We start from the raw sequence: 18,803 nt of genomic DNA, 5'->3' as shown, positions 1-18,803 counted from the left end.
ATTAAGCACAATATGCAAACCTTATAGCATAAAAAAAAAATCGCCATCTCCGTGCTACCCCTGCTCTTGCACAAGTGTTGGTTTAGCAATTGAGTTTGTAATTTAGGTGCTTTCTGCCCCCTCACCCCACCCAAGACAAAAGGAAAGAAGAAAATTGTCCTTGGGCTAGTTGTCTGATGAAGCACTTGCTGTGGCTGGCGGGAAGGGCAGAGTGAGCGGCTCTGTGGAGGGTGGGAGCACAGGGTCTGTCCCGCGCAATACCGACTGCGCTGATCCGAGCAGGTAAGCACAGCCTCCTCTTCCCCTGCTCTCCTGTGGGCTGGAGGTCTTGGACAGAGACAGCAATGGGCTGTGGCTGCACATCTCAGTAGGCATCCCAGTTTGATCTTCGCCTCTCCTGAAACTTTCTTAACAAATCGGTAGTTAAAGCAGTTTTTTTCCACCAAGTTTTGCTTGATTCCAGGGCGTGTGCTTGTCTCGCAAATGACTTTAAATATGCTGTCAGTACTAGAATTCATTATAGGTTTCATTCTCTTGCAAAAAAATGTAAATAGGAAATGCCTAGAGAATGAGGCATTGCTTTCTTGCTGTGTGTGGTGACCCCTAGATGAGTGCCCGCTGTGCCACAGAAGGTGCTGGCTTGCACATGCTATTTAATTTTTGTGTTTTGGCTCTACAGAGCAATACATAGCTGTTTCTGGAGTTATGCTGGGAAGCCCTCAGATCTGGCTGCTCCAGAATAGCTTTGTTTTGTACCCAAACAGTTGGTGTGCACATGCCCGTGGGGTGGGAGTGGGGTGCTGCTAGAAACTCTGGAACAACGGGAAATACAGGGCAAAACCTGTGGGTTTCTTTTTTGTTGCGTAACTCTTCCACATTTTCAGAAGTGCTTGCATCTGTGAGTAGCTTTTGTTTTGGCCATTTTATCTGAAACTATTCTCTCCATTCCTAAGCTGATTTTTCTGGGTAAATGTTCATGTTTTGCAAGGTATTGTAAAATGCAGAGGTTGTTACCATGTGAGACTATTTAGTCTCTTGGGACAGAGGGAAAGTGTAGCCCTTAGAATTAAATTATTACATTTTTCTTTTCCTCTCTAGGATCTTGAGTAGCAGGATGGAAGAACTCTAACTGATAGAGACAGAGAACAGGCCCTTGCAACATGGAGAACATTCCGGTTGATGGGGAGCTGGATAGAAATTCAGTGAGTAACTTAAGTGTGCCTTTGTGTAATGAGATGAATGTGAAGCTTTTTGCAGGGAGAGGGTTAAATGACTTCAATCTGCACTTTCAGTTTGAATTGATACTTCTCTGGTGAATGTATTTGAAGTATTATGTAGTATCATTATCATATACTAGATTCTCATGGCAGGAGGACTGGATGTCAAAAAACTTTCAGATTTTGGATTTGATTTTTGGATTTTGTCTCGGAGTCTCAAAGGAAAATGGTATTCCTCTTAGTCTAACTGGCACTTTGCTATTATTGACTATAGACAATAGAAAAAATAATATAGTTCTTGGTGGAATGAGGAGCAGAAAAGACCAAAGGAGTGATAATTATATGTTATCAGAGTAATCTGAGGTGTAAGAGTTGATAATCTGTACTGATTATGAAATTTCTGAGGCAATGGAACTCTTTCTAAGCACAATTTAAAAACAGGAAAGGCTAGTGTGGACTATCACGCTTCATCATCATCATCATAAATGTTGATATTATTTAAGAGTTTAGTTTTCCCACAAGCTATGTCATGTAGAAGCACTTTAATAGCTGAAGCAGGAAATGTTTTATAGTTTCCAAAGCACTGTCTCCCAAAGGCAAAATAGGATGTTTTTCTGTAACTGAGGTGAAGGTTAAATTTAACACCTTGTTACTGACAGACTTTATTTGTGATACTGAACTACTACATCGAGCTATTAACTTGATCAAGTTTTTGTTTTTTTTTTTTATTACTGTTTTTATCTTAACTGGTGAGTTTGGAGACAAACTGTTTTGCAGTGCATTAAGAATATTCTTGGCTTTTTTCTGTAATGAACAAATTCATTGGTTTGCTGCATGGCCCATGCATTTTTATCCCAGATGCAGCATACTTATATCAACTGTCAACTGTGCAGTAGGGTATTATCATTTTTTAAAGACATGCTGTCAGTTCAGTTGTTGTGCTCCTTGTTTCCTCAAAATATATAAAAAAGTACCAATTTACAAAACACTTCAAAGTTATGTAAGATGTGCTACTTCTCTTTTTGTGACATGCCTTCAGAATAGCATGTTCTTAAGAAAGTACCTCAAAATGAGTCTCTGTTTTACCAAGACTCCTTTAGAAGAATGCTGAGTGTAAGGATAGATTGCCTTTCATCCTGTGTGCTTCTGAAGTGTCATCTCAGAATATTTTTTTTAACTGAAGGTGTATTGTAATAGGCTAGTCTAAGCATTTCTTATCAAAATATCAGTCAGTGGGGTAATTGTCTGTCTAAATTGCAGTTACAACACACAAGTTTTCTGTGTTGCACTACAGGTGTTAAAAACATTTTTGAAAGCTTATTTAGTAGTCTAATATACAGCCTAGTGTATATCATAGTAAAATAAGTGAAAAATTAATATTAAAAATACCATATATATTTTAAGAGAGATTGACCCAGTAGTTTTGAACACCTTTAGTCAATGCAAATCCTGACACTTCCCAAAAATGTAATTTATTTTGAAATCATGTTTAAAATTCTTCAGTATTCCAGACTTTTAGGTGCAATCTGTTTATAAGTTCCTTTGTCATTATAATATTTTAGGTGCAATCTGTTTGTTTGTTTGTTTTCAAGTTCCTTTGTCATTATAATATTAATGAAATACATGTGTTGTGCATAAGGAATACTGATAAAATTTTTTTCTCTACTTCTAAGTCCTTTGGGATGTTTCTAGGAGGTATCTGAAAAAAACTTTTTTAGAGGTTTCAGCTTTCTAATTTGCTTTTTTGGCTGGCTTATTAAAGAACAAAAGATGAGGAGATCACAGACCTTAATGCTGTGCTTTTTCCTTTCCAGAATCAGTATCAGAGAAAAGTCTTATATTAAATGCTCTTCCTGTCTAACAATTAGGTTGATACGTACTGAATATAAATTTAAAGACAAAGGCTGTGACAGCTCAACAAACTTATTTTTGTAATCCGACACCATTAAAACAGTGCAAAATAATAGATGCTCCGAGTTCTTGTTTGAGAACAGTTTTTGTCTACTTTTCTATAAGATAATAATTTAATCAAGTCTCACTTCCCTAGAACTTAGAACATTACATGGAAATGTATGGTATAAACCATTCTTTTTTGAAATTTTTTTTAGTAATTCGCTTCTAATTTTTTCTAAGATGTACATTTAATAAATAATTTGCCTGTGATATAACACGTACAGTCAGTGTCAGTCCTTGTTACTTAATACATCAACAGACATAGAAGTACCTTTTTTCCTTGAAGCATTGAATTATTTTTATTGATCAGATTTGTAGGTTGGGCCAGTGGTGCTGAATTTAATCTAACTGGATTAATTTCAATGGTTTACACATATCAGAGACTGTCTTCAGGGAAAGTCTGTCTTCAGCAAGGTGAAAACTCAAACTTGCTTTAGAATGTTCATTTAAACTATTAAAAATTGACCTGTATGTTTTGATTGTAAAAACAGTGTTTTGAAAAAACTTTTGTAATAAGAGATTCACACATGCTAGTGTGACATGCTTTTGCTTTTACCCTAATACGCAACAGGAAAAGGTTGTTTTTTTAGAAGAACTTGGCAGATATAACTTAAAGTTTAGCAACAATTGTTATAAGCTTTATTTCTGAGAAATGACCGTCTAAAAATAGTGCTTTTTTGAAGCATGTGAGCTGCCTTTGTATAAAAACAATTATGGCTGCTGTCTTATGTGATGCTCTATATTGCATCACATAAAAAAAAAAACTTTACTGGGAGGAGGACTTGGTTTCAGGTATTTTGGTAGCAACATTTTTAAGTAATTGTGCCTCTGTAGAAATGAAATTTATCATGTAGTGTTGAGAACCTGTCAGAGGACTTGTTCTGCAATCTGTAATCAAAGTCATAAATTATATAATGTGAAAATAAGTCTAGGTTGTGCCTCTGGGAATATGTGAATGTTTCTCTTAATTTTCTGGATTTAGAATAAGAGTTGTGAGTGGTGATGGACAGGAATGTCCTGAGAGCATTCGTTTCAGAGAAAACCCTGAAGTAGTAAAATGTTTTGTTCTCTTAGTTGTTTGGAACCCTAGTCTGCAGTGATATGAATTGCAGATTATAGAGGTGCAATAGGCCATTGGAAAATGAAAAGGTCTTTTTGGCCAAAATAGTCTAATTTCAGTACCTTAACATCTGGCACCAATGTTTAGAAATATATATTTTGCAGGTTTTAGGTAAATACACAAACCCAAATACCTCTGATGAAGAGAGGGGGTTGACCAGCAACAGAGAGAGTTTGGTGTGTAAACAGAATGTCAATTGGAGAAGAGAGAGGACAGAATTAGACAGGCTTGTGTTTCAGCCTCTGGCATAGGAGCTGTTTGTACCAGTTCATAGGATTAACCATGCAGTGCTGAAATATTTACATGAAAAGCCCGTGCACTGCCATCTCGGGTGACAGGTTGCCCTGCTCTCTGGTGTCACGTTGTATCTTGGCCAGGGCTGCTTGCAGGGCAGGCAGTGAGACAGGACCTGCTGCGCTGCCTTTTCCCTCTTATTTCTTCCACACGTAAGTAATGCACTGCGAGTGAGCATCTGGCTGAGCCTCAGGTACTTGTGATCCTGTGTATCTGTTCAGAGTGTATTTTTCCAGTGCCGTTCTCTTGCTGTCCAACTCCCAGTGACCAAAAAGCAGCCCAGTGCTGAGCAGCAGTGCTCCCAGTCCTTCAGTCAGTTGCTGGATCTCTGTAGAATTTGTGCAGGCTTCTTGTTCTCTTGTTAGCCGCTGTTCTCTTGAATCTAAAATCACCATAGGGTAGGACAGTTCCAGTCTGAACATAAACTGTTTCCTAGTCTGCAGTATGTTATCTGTACATTAAGAATAGACATTTTGCCTTGACAGCTATTGAATTCTTGAATACATGTAATGAACAATTACTCAAACCTGTCTGGTAAGTTCACTCTTTGACCTGAATTTAGTCTCTGACAGGAATAGAAGGTTACTTGGCAATTATGCTTATATTTTATTTCAGTTTTTCCTGTTCAGGCAAGTCCTGTTACAGAAAGTGCAGAATTATGAAAGAAGGGTTCCCTCACCTTTTCAATGATGTGTACTGCAATTGCTGTGTACTCATGGCAGTACTTTGCATTTGCACATTGCACTGTTCATTTACAATTTAGCACCCTTAGGCAGATGTGAGAGATTAAAAAAAACAAATAACCAGTGTTTTGAGGTCAGGAGTGCAAGGCAACATTCCTGCTTGCAAGGATTTTGATTATGATTTTTCTTTCTTACATTTCTTGCTGTTAAGTCCTGATAAGAGAGGCAAGATTGGATCCGCTTTAAAGCAGAGCAAGGATTTCACTACTTTATGGAACACAATTTTTTCATTTTGGATATACAAGATATGTCATGTTTGGATTTATTTTATTTTTAAGGAGGAAATGTTCATGCTGATGGGTATTCTTGTTTTCTCCTTTTCTATTATTCACAGATTTCAAATGCAGTAAATACTTAGACATAAGTGGAATTTGCCTTTTATCTGTACATGGCTGAGCACAGTGGGATCTTAGTCTTGATTGTAGTCTTGGTTAGCAAGGATTTAAGAAAGATTCCAGATCAAATATCAGAAAGGTGTACAGGATATTACTGTGTAGTTACCCTCCTTTAGTGCCTGTATTTGATGCATTCAGTGGGAAAGAAATTTTATGCAACTTGGTTCTATGGAAACACTTAGATATAAAATACCCTCTTAAATTTAAAACTCCACTGTTTGTCTTGCATAAGCAATTTAAAATGTTACCTGTGTTTGTAGATGAGCTAAATCTGTGGCTTCTAAGTTTGTGTTTGTATGCAAAAGCAGTTAGGCTTGGATCTAGCATTAGTAGATGCTTGCACATTACTTCTGGCTTTAAAGATTTTTTTTCTTCCAAAACACTTTTCTGAAAGTGGAGTGGTTTTGGAAACATTTTGTTTTATTTCAGGTCTCTTCAGAGCTTCAGTCTTTTGAAACCACTCCAGCTTAAAATTTCTTTAAAAATGCTGTGTATCAAGTCATATGAGCACTAAATTGCTGCTGGTGAGATTCCACTCAGAAGAAGTGGTTGAGGCAGTTGCTGTTTACTAATGATGGCTTCTAATAATGGCTTATCTATAGGCATATTTGTCAGATTTGTTGCTTCAACTTTTCTAAACTGCAGAGTCCCTTGAGGTCTTGCCTTTGGCATTGAGGTGCATGTTGTATTTTAGTTATGAACTAACACTGTTTTCATTGTCCTTCTTTCCCGCTGCTGCTGCTGCTTTTTGTGCACTTGCTTCTTCCTGGCCTGGATTTTTATGTTTGCTGTTCTTCATTCCTCAATTGTATGTGTACACAGCATCATGGTGAGAATGGAGGCTCTCCTGGACCATCAAGTAAGTGACACCTCTCCTGCATTATGTTTGCACATGTGTATCTTTGCATATATTTGCTGGCATAAATACTAGGTTTTCTTCTGTATCATAATTGAATAGTTGAAGTGTGATGAAAATTTGCTGCTGGAAAAGTATTTTGCTTGGCATACCACTCATCCAAATGTTTCCCTACTGTAGCCTTTATTTTTTTTAGTGGGAAAAGTTTATTCTTCACCTCTCCCAGTCATGGCCAGGAAAAAAAATCTTTTATATTATTTATCTGGAAGAGAAAAAGCTATTTTTATCAACTTGAAATAAAACCTTCAAATACTATTGTAGTGTATATATAGTAAAGATATGAAAATAATGGTTCAGAAAAAGGTTTTATTTTTGAGTTTGTCAATTTCTAGTGCTATATATGGTTCCTTTAATTTCAATAATTTTCCATATTGAGAATTGAACAGGTATATATATTCTGTAATTCTGCAGGATTTGATCTGGTGAGGTGCTAGGGAAAACTTCAGATGCATGTACGTGCTAACATGCAGCCAAAGACTTACTTTGTGTCATTGGTTTGTGGGCATTAGTATGAATATTGGCAGAGTAATTTTGCCTGGGATTAAGAGTTTGTTTATGTGGGAAAAAGAAAGGTGAAGGCACAAATTTTTTGTTTTTTCTATGAGAAATCTGTGCAGAAGCAGTGGTCTTAGCTGATATAGCTTCTTATAGACATTAAAAAACAATGTTGAATTGAATTGTAATAAACCTCTTCCTGTGTATTAGGTCCTTGTGCTATTTTCAGTGTGTAGGCACTTTCACAGGCTCATTACAGAAATAGAAGTGGGAATCTGACTATTCAGATTTTTTTTTCATAGCTTTACATGAAATAAATTGGCTGTAAAGACCCCAATTTATATTTCTTCTAAGGTATGAGTTGTACTGACAAACTTCTATATTAGTAATTTCCTGACCATTATGAATATGAACAAAGTTTTTTTTCTCAACTCTCAACAGTTCTGTTGGTATTGAAATGTGAGTCACAAAGAGGCTTTGATAGTTACTATTTGTTGTTTATTCTCTAAAATAATGCCTTGTCTTCTCCCTCACCTCAGAACAAACGTCTGAGCATTAGGATGAGGCATTTTGCAACGTCCTTGTAGTGGCTGCTATGATGTGAATAAATACTTATGTTCTTAACTGATTTATTTCCATTTGTTTAATACTTTTATGCTGCTTTGTATAAAAAAGAGATTTAAAATCTCTCCTGCCAATCATTCTTTAGCTTTATAGATGGAATTTCTAAAAAACCCACTAGGTTTAAGAAGTTCACCTTGAATACCCAAGCATGTGAAGTGCTTGCCACATGGTATTCTATATTGGGTGATACGTAAACTCTGTTTGGTCTTTCTGACAGTTCTAGGGGTTGTTGCAGGACCTAATTGACTCCTAATGAAGAAATATGAATTTTACAGTGAGCTTGAAGCTTGTAGTCCCGTTAGTGTGACAGAGTCTCCAGTGCTGAATGTAGCTCATGCTTTAGTAACACTCATGTGCAGAGCTTGCTTACACTGCGGGTTACTGGCAACTACTGCCTGAGAAATTACTGCATTGTGACAGCTCAAAGAAACCTTTGGAATTCCCAAAGCTTGAAGCCTAAAAAAGTGTTAGCAGTTCTGCATGCTGCCTATTCACAAGCAAGCCTTCTGCACAGGTTACTCAGGAGAGGCTTTGCTAGTGCAGTTACTGCTGTGGAGCCCACAGTGTCACCTGCTGCAGTGGCATGGGGGCTGGTGGGGGCACCTGCAGAGCACAGTAGGCTGAGAAATCCCATCCCTGCAGAAGCTAAGTGGCCAGTAGCTTGTCAAAAGGAGTTTTCAGCTAGTTGGGTGAAAGCTGGTCCTCCTCCAGTGCACTGTACACCTTAAAACATTAAAAAAAGTATAACTCACTCTCCTTGCAGCAACTCATTTTGTGCAAACCTGTGAGGCAGCTGTTTCTTTACCCCCTTTTATTTTCACATACAAGACCTTCTGTGGTATGGTCTCTTCCCAAGACTTCAGCAGCTGCCTTGCTCCCCCCTTTGCCTTACTTGTAGTTGCCGAACAATAAACAGCTAGTTTAGTACAAGAAGAAGAGCAAAATCAGATGCTACTTTGAAATAGCAGCCTTCTGGCATTGATGGATTTGAATTCTGAACTGGTAAAATGAGCTTGTTGCCTTTGTCGGTTTCCTCACATATTTTTCCTCAGCAGCAATTCACATAGAGTAGAGTTTGTCTGGAGCAGAGCTTTAGATGACTTATCTGATGTAGAAAAATAATACAGCTGGGTGTACTGCAATCCTTGCATTCTTCATAGACTCATTTAGGATGGAAAACACATTTAAAAATCAAGTCCAACTGTTAACCCAGCATTACCAAGTCCACCACTAAAGCATGTCCCCCAGTGGCACATCTGCACATCTTTTTAAATACCTCCAGGATTGGTGACACTTCTGTGCAGCCTCTTCCAATGCTTGAGAAGCCCTGTGGTGAAGAAATCTTTTCTAATATCCAATCTAAACCTCTCATGCCACAACTTGAGGCTGTTTCCTCTTGTCCTGTCACTTGTTACTTGGGAAAAAATACCTTTCAAGTAGTGGTAGAGCACAGTAAAATCTATCCTGAATCCTCTTTTCTCTAGGCTAAACAACTGCAGCTCTCTCAGCCATCCTCATCAGACTTGTGCTCCAGACCCTTCACTATCTTCCTTGCCCTTCTCTGGACACTCAAGCACCTTTTTATTTTTTTCATACTGCTTTGTGTTCATTCCAGGTTTTGATGCAAAATGTTTCCACTACTGTAATAAGGGTAGTGATAAAGCTAAGAAGGCCTTTGTACTTTGCAGAGTCCATCCAGAGAATAGAACTTGTTTGGTTTGACTCAAATCTTCTGCTGAACTTTTAAGGAAAGCTTGGGAACTCTTAAAATCATCCATGTTGTAAGTTCCAGTCTTTTATTTAGTAAATATTGCTTGTTTCCCTCTTTGAACACATTGTCAGTATATCTGCTTTCACCGGACAGGTATTACAGACACAATCATTCTTTGATTATGAAAAAGGTACAATTTTGTTGTCTGCAGCTTAATGAAATGTACAGAAACTATAAAACAGGATGGCTGGCCAAGTGATCCTAGAACTAGGTAGGAAAACACCAGACAAGTCTTTCAGACTGATGAGGATTAAGGAGAGTAACTGTTCTGCTTAAGCCTTTGCCTTGACAGAATTTGTACATGATTTGTATTGTTAAGACTTGTTTCTTGTGATGTATATACAGACATTCATCTTGGCTTTCTGGGTTGGTACAGCTTGATCTGGCAAGCTGTTTCATGGGTTGGCTGAGTTGAGGCTAGTTAAACCAAAAGCTATCTCAAAGTGGCAAAGAAAATAAGTGTTTCAGAAGATAAGCAACAGTTCAATGCTGTATCTCTATTGAGTATCAGGCTTTCCAACCTCATGCTAATTTTTTTCATCCTTTGCCTCATGTCTTAAACCAGTCTTACTGGCTTCTTTCTGCCATCCCCTCCAAAGCAAATATCTGGTTTGAAAACCTCAGGTTTTAGAATGAAATGTTTTGCAACAGAGCAGTTGAATACCAGTTTCATAAACAGCAGTGAAGTTCTTAATAGAAATCTATACGCAAGCACATAACATCTTTGAATGAGCATCCATTTTGTATTTCAGCAGTGGTAACAAACAGTGATGACCAGCCTATAACTCCAGGAAAAATGAACCAGCACCAGGGGAAAGAAGCCTATTTTACTCCAACTAAAGAGTTACTCCAACCCTGTCTCAGCCCAGGAACTGCCCATAGTCATGGTAAGGCAAAGTTATTTTTTACAGAGGTTTTAAAGAACTTAAATTCTGACATTATATGCTCCAAATATTGGTTCAAAATCACTGCCTTTTACAATAAAGGGGTAAGGAAGAAGGCATATTGAAAATTTGTGTGTCATTATTTGTATCTTTGTGTTTAATCCAAAACAGGAAAAAATGCATTACATGATGCACTAGATTATTAAGGTGTGATATGCTTTGTTTGATGGGAGAGCAGTTCACATGATGTTAAATTATTATTTGTGTAGTCCTGTAAAACCCACAGTAATGTTATTTTCTCAGTATTCAAGTTGTGTCTTCATGCAGCAGTGTTATGATGTATCATAAGTGGAACTTTTGTGGAAAGATACTTCAAATTACTTCAGTAATAAAGAAGTAAATAAATTACTTCTACTGAAAGGTCCTTCTCTTTAGACAAAGACAAAAAAGTCTCAACACTGTTTTTTGCCAGCTTTCAAGCAGTCCCTCTGCCTTGCTAAACCTGTTGAAAACAAACTCTGTGGAGCCATGAAAACTGACTGAATGGAAAGTGAAACTCACTGGTAGACCTGACATGCTAATAGACTATTCAAGAAACAAATAAACAAGCAATAGTTGATCTCCTTGTGCTTATTTGCATTTGAAACTACTTGCATGTGTTGCTCAGGAAATCATTGAACATCTTTCTTGGCAAGTGTAGTGAAAACTTCAGGCTTTTAAAATTAATATTCTCTTCCCTTTTGCTATTGGCAATCATGCTAGTCATCCATTCTTCCTTTAGTTTTTTTCATGAGTAGTGTTCCTGACATGATTTTATATTTTTAACTGGTTTTGGTATGAGTCTCCCTAACTGCCAGAGTTTGCTTTTGTCAAAGATACTAGTGTTTCAGAGTTATAAGGCAGTGTCTTAGCTAAATTTGAGTCATGTTCCTGTTTTCCCATTCAGTTCTATTAGACAAGAACAAAACTTTGAAACAAAGACAGTCATTACTATCCTGAATCTGATGGTATTTTAGTGTATTTTAAAGTTATTATGGTATTACTTTTGGTACTACACACAGCTAGCTTGGATATATTTTCTAATTCCTGATGTTATCTAACTGGAACAGCACTTGATGTCCTCTGGCTTATGTCAAGCTTAGTCTGGAATTATTTTCTGTATAATATAAATATAACTAGTTTATAATTTTTATTGAAAAATAAAAATTGAAAGAACTTTTAGTTATTTTCTCTCTGTACTGGGTTGTATCCTTTACTAGATAAATGCTGGTGTTATCTAAGTGTATTTGAATATTCTAATAAACTCTTTCTTTTAATATTGATGTTCCCACTAAGTTATAAAGTCAAACTGTAGTGTTTCTTCAGGACTTTCACTCGCAGAAATATCATCAAGCTCCTTGCAGATATTAAGTTTTGTCTCCAGATTTTTTTTTCTTCTGAATATTTTAGGGCTTATATAAGTGAATTTAAGGGAGTTAGATGTATTTGTGCCATTTTTAGCATCAGTCATCACTGATTTAGTTTTCCAGGAGTTCTGCTAGAGAAAAGGCTGTACTTTCATGAGACAAGAAATTTGGCTTGCATTAAATTTTAGTAGAGAAATGGTACAACGTGTGCTAGGCTTCAGCAACCCACAATTACTGTCTGGCAGCCTACCTACAGCTTGGGAGCTGATTCTTATGGAGTAGGTTGACCAACATTTAAAAATTGGGTGACTATTCAATCGTAGTTATTCCCATGGCAAAATTACAGTGCTGGCAAAAAGGTGAGCTTATTACAATGGAAAAAAAGAGGTGGAAGCCTGAAAAATATGAACTAGAACAGAGCTGTTGTAACTGAAATCCAGTTAACCAAGGTTTTTACAATGTGCCTGTGATTTGGTATAATGAGATAGGAAATGTTTAGATACAGAATTTGAAGCCATTTACAAGGAACTGAATGGAAAGATATATAGTCACTGACAACTGAAGTCATCCTTAGGAGATGAGTAATGTAAATTAATACTTCAATATCATGCTAGGCACAGGATAACAGAGAATCGAAACTGAAAATGTATGCTACCGTCTACAAAGAACTGATTTAATATATATAAGGGAGAACTGTGACACAGCTTTTGCTGCTGGGCAGTTGGATGAGGTGCAATGATATTTGGCCACTTTTACCTAGGTTGTTTTCTGCAGCCTGAATAAAAAGCACCTGTGTTGCAAGGCCTCTTAGGCATAGAACCTGTAGCTCAGAATCAGGTGAGTCAGAATGAAACAAAGCCCATGATGGGGCAGTCTCTCGAACAACCAGCACTAAATTTGGTGTTCATGTGGAAACCACCATGGCTGTCCAGCAGCTGGCCAGGGACAGACATGCTCAGTGACCATTTTTTGGAAAATCTACTGGAACAAGCTTAATTTGTGTCATCTGCCTGTGTTTTAAGTAAGATCCTAATGACAAGAATTACTAATATGGTTAAAACTACAATGAGTCTTAATGCAAGGGCGGGGAGGTGAACATTTAACATTAGTTTGAGCCACTCACCGCTTATTTGGAACGAAGAGAACCATGTAATATGTCAATGTAAAGTGGTAAGTGGTATTTTATCATTTTAGGTGCTGCTGTGTATAAATACTGTGTTTTTATTTCTGACCACAGCTCTGGATTTCAGAAAGCTTCTATTTTCCTGTACTTGGTTTCTTAGTTTAGGGCATGTCTTCCTCCTCCCTTATTCCTGTCACTCTTGTGAGATAGAGCTTAGTATGTTGTGTGAGACAGAGATGAGGTCTTCTTCTTGGAGTCCAATACAGATTTATTTTAGAAATGTAAAATACAGTTTGATCTGGCAACAGTGTCTAGTGGTTGTTCAGCAAAAATCTATTTAAAATGTCACTGTTCTATATAATCTTTGCACTGTTTTGCAAAATATTTTCAATATCCTTGAAGTTATACTGTCCTTTAATTCTGAGGCTGAAGTAGCTTACCTGTGAGGCTACAGACTGGCATGTATAGGTGTGGAGAGCCCACTCACTTCCATAGGAAGCTTTAGCAAGGTTGTTTGATAGAAATGTATTAAAAAAAAAAAAGATGGTGGAGATTTTTCCATAATGATTTTAACTTGTTTAGGTAGAAAGGTTAAAATTTTAGTGTCCAGACACTAACTCAGCCATATATTGCATTGATCCTGAGATGGGCTTTTAATTTTAGTTTTTGAGGATTTAACTTATTCCTGCCTTGTCCATCAGGTAGTTAACTAGAGCGTCAGAATAGCCTAGTCCTGAGCATAATGCCACAACTAATGTGTATTGAACAGGCTAAATGGTTATACTATGGTTTTTTGCTCAATATTTTTTTAGACTTGTCAGACTTGGAGTAGGACATAAATAATTCAGTAGGCTGTTGATGGAAACTGCAATGATTGTGGAGAGTTACTTTATCTGTGAAGCTTTACTTATATTTGTGGGATGGTGTGTCTTTGGGCCCTAGTGGGCAGTATGGCCTTTCAAACTCACCAAGACCATATTTTTCTAAGCATAGTCCATATAGATGTTAGCACTGCTAAATCATCGTTCAGTTCTAGAAGCTGGCACACAGATAGTATGATGCTAGTTTAGTTCATATTTTGTTTGCGTTCAGTAATTAAAAATGTTACTAACTATTAATGAACAAACAACTAAACTTTATCAAACTTACTTTTGGAATATTTCCTTTTTTAAACTAGCATGTGACCAAAAGGAATAATTGACAATTTTTTTTTTTTGCAGTGTAAAAATTAACATTAAAAATACCAAGTACAAGACTGCATTTTCGGAAGTTGTAGAGCAGAACTCTGCTTGCTGATGTCATCTGTTTATGTCAAATTATCCCTGGTAGATTGAATTCTTAAATCTTATTAACTCAAGCATAGTGATTTATTTCTTTGATAAAATGAGTTAGTGGAGAAATAACGATCACATAAAATTAATGAAAAAAGCCAGCAGTCTCCTTATAAATGATAAATGTTTTTAACTTAATATTTTCTTAAAATATATTTCAAACCTTTTATGAAGACACCACAGATGCTTAAATAGCAATACTTGTGTTAAATAGACGAATCTAGTTAAGACAGTACTATTAAAAATTCTGTAATAGACTGCTTGAAAATGTCAGACTTTTCTATATTTTTCCTGTCTTTATTCAAAACATGAGTGAGATGCAGATGAGGTGAAAATGTGGGTGTGTCCTTGTGGGGATGTGTGTGCCCAGAAGAAGCCTGTCGGGAGATAAGAAACAGGATCTGCCTTTCTTTTCCAGCAGAGCAATGGTAGTTGTTAATTCAGTTTGCCATGTGATTAAAAATACATTGTGTTACTTGACTGAGAAACAGAAGTGACTAGGTGCAGGGAAGGAGGGTTGACAGAGAAAACAAAATTACACGTCTGCTAGTGATGATGATCACCATGAATTGGAAGGAAGTGAAGGGGATTTTGGGAAGAGTGAGGGCATTTTTGGCTGTGCTGAACTTGTACTTTAAACAACTCCAGAGGAAACATTTAGAGGATATGCTGGTGCTAGGATTTTAATCCACGGGATGCTGCATTTTTGGAGAAAATAGGAATTTAACTATTTTTGTATTGTGAGAGAAGATGGAAAGTGAAGAACAGGCATTTTCAAGCAGTAGGTCCTAAAGAATAGTTATTAGCTGTTGAAGGGATGAGACAACTTTGGAGCGTTAATGACCCAGAAAATAGCACACTCAGATGTTACTGACTGTGTACCCAAGGCAACTAAGAAGTTAAAGCTGATTTGTTGCTGACCTGTGCAATTTGCATCTTTAAAAAAATAACATTTGTTTCGGTTTTTGGCTCAGCTGACAGCAGAAGCACAGTTTTTGTTTCACTGGGCAGTAACACAGCTCTTGGAGTTCCTGACTGTCATGCCTGTTCTGGGTTCCTGGTGTTCAGTGTGCAAGAAGCCCTGACAAAACAGCAATGCATCTCCTCTTAACCAGCTGTGAGTGGAAGGCAAATTACTGTGGACCTGTAGAAGGAAAGATGCAGCCCTACAACAGTGAACTCAAAGCCTTTTTGAAGTATTAGCAACTCTGCCAGAGACAGACAGATGGCTGAGGTGCTCTGGGCACATTTCTGCCGAGGGGTCACAAGAGCCTGTTCTTTCATATGGATGCATGAGACTGAAGCCACACAGCAGGGAACTGCCTTGGAGCTGGGGAGAGAAATAACACTGCCAGTAATGCACTGAGAACAGGTGAGGCTCTAACTCCACTGGGAGTTGATTGCTGCTAAAATGCCAGTTTGGGCTGGTATTTCAGTGTGTTAGTAATTATTTTTCATAAGAGTATTTGGCTTGCAGATGGCAAAATCTTGCCAATCTATCTGATTCCAAACCAAGCTGTTTCCTGGATAGTTGGGTCATATTTTATCTTTAATAGTGATTTTTTCTTTTCTTTTTAGTTTCCCTGTGTGTTTAGTCTCTACATGTAGGCAGACTTAGTCATGGAGTAATTTCATGCAGTCTCCTCTTTCCCTTCACTGTGTCTGTTCTTTGAATAGAGAAGCTGAAGAATGGCTAAATAATTACTATATTGACACAGTAAGAACAATTTATTACTAAACATGTCATGCTTTGTTGCTTCACTTCATCTTCCCATAAGTTTATATCATTGTCTCACTGGTAAAGAAGAACTGTTAAAGGTCTACTTGAGGCTCTCCAAAAAGCTTTTTTTGTAATACTTGAATATTAACAGTAAGTGAAGTAAGGCACCTTCTCTGCAGAATAAATGCATTTTATGTCTTAGAAAAATGTTAACACTTTTGCTTTCTCCTGCCACATAAGAATTCTTTCTAAAACCTTGAAAGCCCTCATGCTTGGAGACTCTTAGTCTTTCTGGTTTTATTTGGAGGTATTTTAATTTATCTTGTCTTGCTTTTTTGATGATGAGTAAGTATTTTATAATCAGCAATGTGTGGGAGCCATGGGCACTGGTTGTTCTTTGGGTGATACTGGATTAATGCCTCTAATTCTGCTATGGGGTCCTCAGCCTAGGGACACAGGTGGCCGGTCACTTTTCAGTTTTTCAACAGTGTGGAAGGGAGGCCCTAGTTCCACAAAACTGTGTAACCTATTTGGAGTAACTTTAGTGATGCTTGTCTTAAATGGGATGTGAGTGAGGCTCTGGTCACAGTAGGAAGAAGGAGCTTGAGCCCTTCAAATAATCTGATCTGAGTCTGTGTTTTACAATAAACTGAATTTATTGCAAAATGTTTTAAGTTCTGCTATGTGTGGTCAGTCTCCTGAATACATTATCCTGACCTCCTGCTTTCTTACTGCCATGCGTACTCTGGCACATTCCTCCCTGCAAGTCATTTTGTTTATTAGAACTTGCCATTTCTGAAATGCTACTCCACCCAGTCTTTGTGGTTTGGGTAAATTGCATATTCTGCTTTCTGTGTGGATTATAGCTTTATGAAAGTGTGGTACTGGGTTTAAGAGGCACAGCAGGGATTCACGTAAAACATCTCAAGCAAGTTCTCTTTCTTCATGACAGTCTCTTCAGGACTGGCCTTCTTGAACCCCTGCCATGACTTTGAGAATTTTGTAAGGGTTGAGATGACAATGTTGAAACCTGAGCACTGAGCAGAGCTATTTACTCTGTGTGGGAGGAGCTGAGCCGGCTGTTAGCAAGTGAGGAGGTGCAGCCGAGTACAGTTACCAGCAGTGCATGGGGAGTCTTGGTGGTCATTGGTCACCACTCTTAGGCTTGCCTTTGGAATTGCTCCTCAGCTAAACTGCACTGGATTTGGGAATACCAGAGAACAGAAGAATATTTGGTGAAAGAAATTTGCCTCTCAACTACTCTCCAACTTGTAGCCTCATGGTTTAGGTATAATTTTTTTCTGAATCCAATATCAGTACTAAAGGCAGGTATATCTTCAATACCCTTTTTATTAAATAGGAAAAAAACCACTTTTACTTCAAATCCACACGTGAAAATCTATTGTCAGATAAAACCTTCATAGCTATGATTGTCTACCTGTTTTTCTGTTTTCTGCATGCTGCAAAATAATTCTCTACTGCATATAGAGAATTATTTATGACCTTTGCATGGACTGGGGGGAGAATTCTACTGGAAAAGGTAGTAATGTTGAAATGTCAGGGCAAATTACTGTCAAAATTGCAGGGCAAGTCTGAAAAGTGTCTGCCTTCCTCTGCTACACCATGCTTTCCTATCTCTTTCTTCTCTCTAGCTTTCACAGAGTTTGGTTTTAAGAAGATTCTGGCTTTTCCTTGGGTACCTATAAGAGGAAAAGGATTATTTTTTTTACGTTGCATTGCTATTCATAGTCTTACTACTTTCTGTATTACTGCATCAGTATCAGTTTTCAGAATGTGTTAGTCTAAACTTCTAAAATCTCTATAAAAAGGATTGTTATAGTCAAAATTCCTTATTTGGGTAGTCCAGATAGATTTGATTTGAGTTCAATTTCATTGAATTCATGCCTTTACAATTTAGAGAAGTCTTTTTAGACCTTCTTTAAGACTATGTTTTTTTCAGCTGTGAATATTTTTCCAGTGGAGAAATGTTTTAAAACTAAAACCAGACTTTGTTAAGTGTTCACAAGTTGTCAGAACTCCACATATCTTCTATTTGACTTTGTTTTGTACACTGAGATTTTACCTTTTGCTCCAGACAATATCTGGAAGAGTGTCTTAAGCACAGGATTAGGATTGGTTTTTCAGCTAGCATTTACTATTTACTGTTGAAGAAGTCCTCCTGATTCAATATCTGATGTGAGAAATGGGTTCTGTCCTTTAGAAAAATAAATACATTAAGTAAGTTTTTCTCCTCTAAAGAGATTGACTGAGAATGGATTCTTCCCCTTGTGCTCCCCCGCCACCCTCTTGCCCCAAGATACATGAACTAAATATTTCAGTCATGTAGGGATTTTTGTAATCCTATTGATATAGGTGTTTTATAAAACACAGAAACTGGGAAACTTTTTCTGTTTCAGTGGCATACTTAGTCTAGTGCCTCCTAAAGTGACTTAAACTTTTGTTAGGAAAAAGCTCATATATTCATGTATAGATACACTGTGTCATGCACCTGATGCCTTTAAGTTAAAGTGCAGATACTTCCCTGTTTATGTAGGCTTTTCTGCCATGTCTGACTTATACAGTTGGACTTAGCTGTAGTTCTGTTTGTGCATATCTGAAACTTTGTAAACTTCTAAGCTGTGTATGAGAGTGCATTTTCTAAGTATATAAATTTGAAAGCACTCAAAACTAATACCAGAAAGATAGAAAGCTGCCTGGGATGTTAGTCTAAGAACACAAAGTCTGATTTCATCAGTAGATGGACCTACTCTGTCTGAGTTTATTTTTAGGAAGGAGAAAAGAATACAAAGG

General features: G+C 37.3%; 1 protein-coding gene across 6 annotated transcripts in view; it reads left to right on the top strand.

Annotated features, from left to right (window-relative positions):
• The window catches only part of OSBPL8 (oxysterol binding protein like 8), an 83,082-nt gene that overhangs the window by 27,430 nt on the left and 36,849 nt on the right, over positions 1-18,803 (top strand). The window contains exons 1-4 of one of the 6 annotated variants that reach the window (XM_021528144.2): positions 1,111-1,202; positions 6,545-6,581; positions 9,446-9,538; positions 10,284-10,415. In XM_021528144.2, coding sequence (XP_021383819.1) covers positions 10,325-10,415 — 91 coding nt within the window. In that variant the 5' untranslated portion in view covers positions 1,111-1,202; positions 6,545-6,581; positions 9,446-9,538; positions 10,284-10,324. Of the gene's footprint in view, positions 1-1,096; positions 1,203-6,544; positions 6,582-9,445; positions 9,539-10,280; positions 10,416-18,803 lie in introns of those variants that run through there. The other 5 variants (XM_021528143.2, XM_021528140.2, XM_021528139.2 and 2 more) reach the window with 5 other exon arrangements.

This window comes from Lonchura striata, chromosome 5 (assembly GCF_046129695.1).
Source record: "Lonchura striata isolate bLonStr1 chromosome 5, bLonStr1.mat, whole genome shotgun sequence".
In the NCBI taxonomy this organism is placed as follows: domain Eukaryota; kingdom Metazoa; phylum Chordata; class Aves; order Passeriformes; family Estrildidae; genus Lonchura; species Lonchura striata.
Note: the sequence above shows the minus strand (reverse complement) of the source record. Positions and strands in the feature narration are given on the sequence as shown.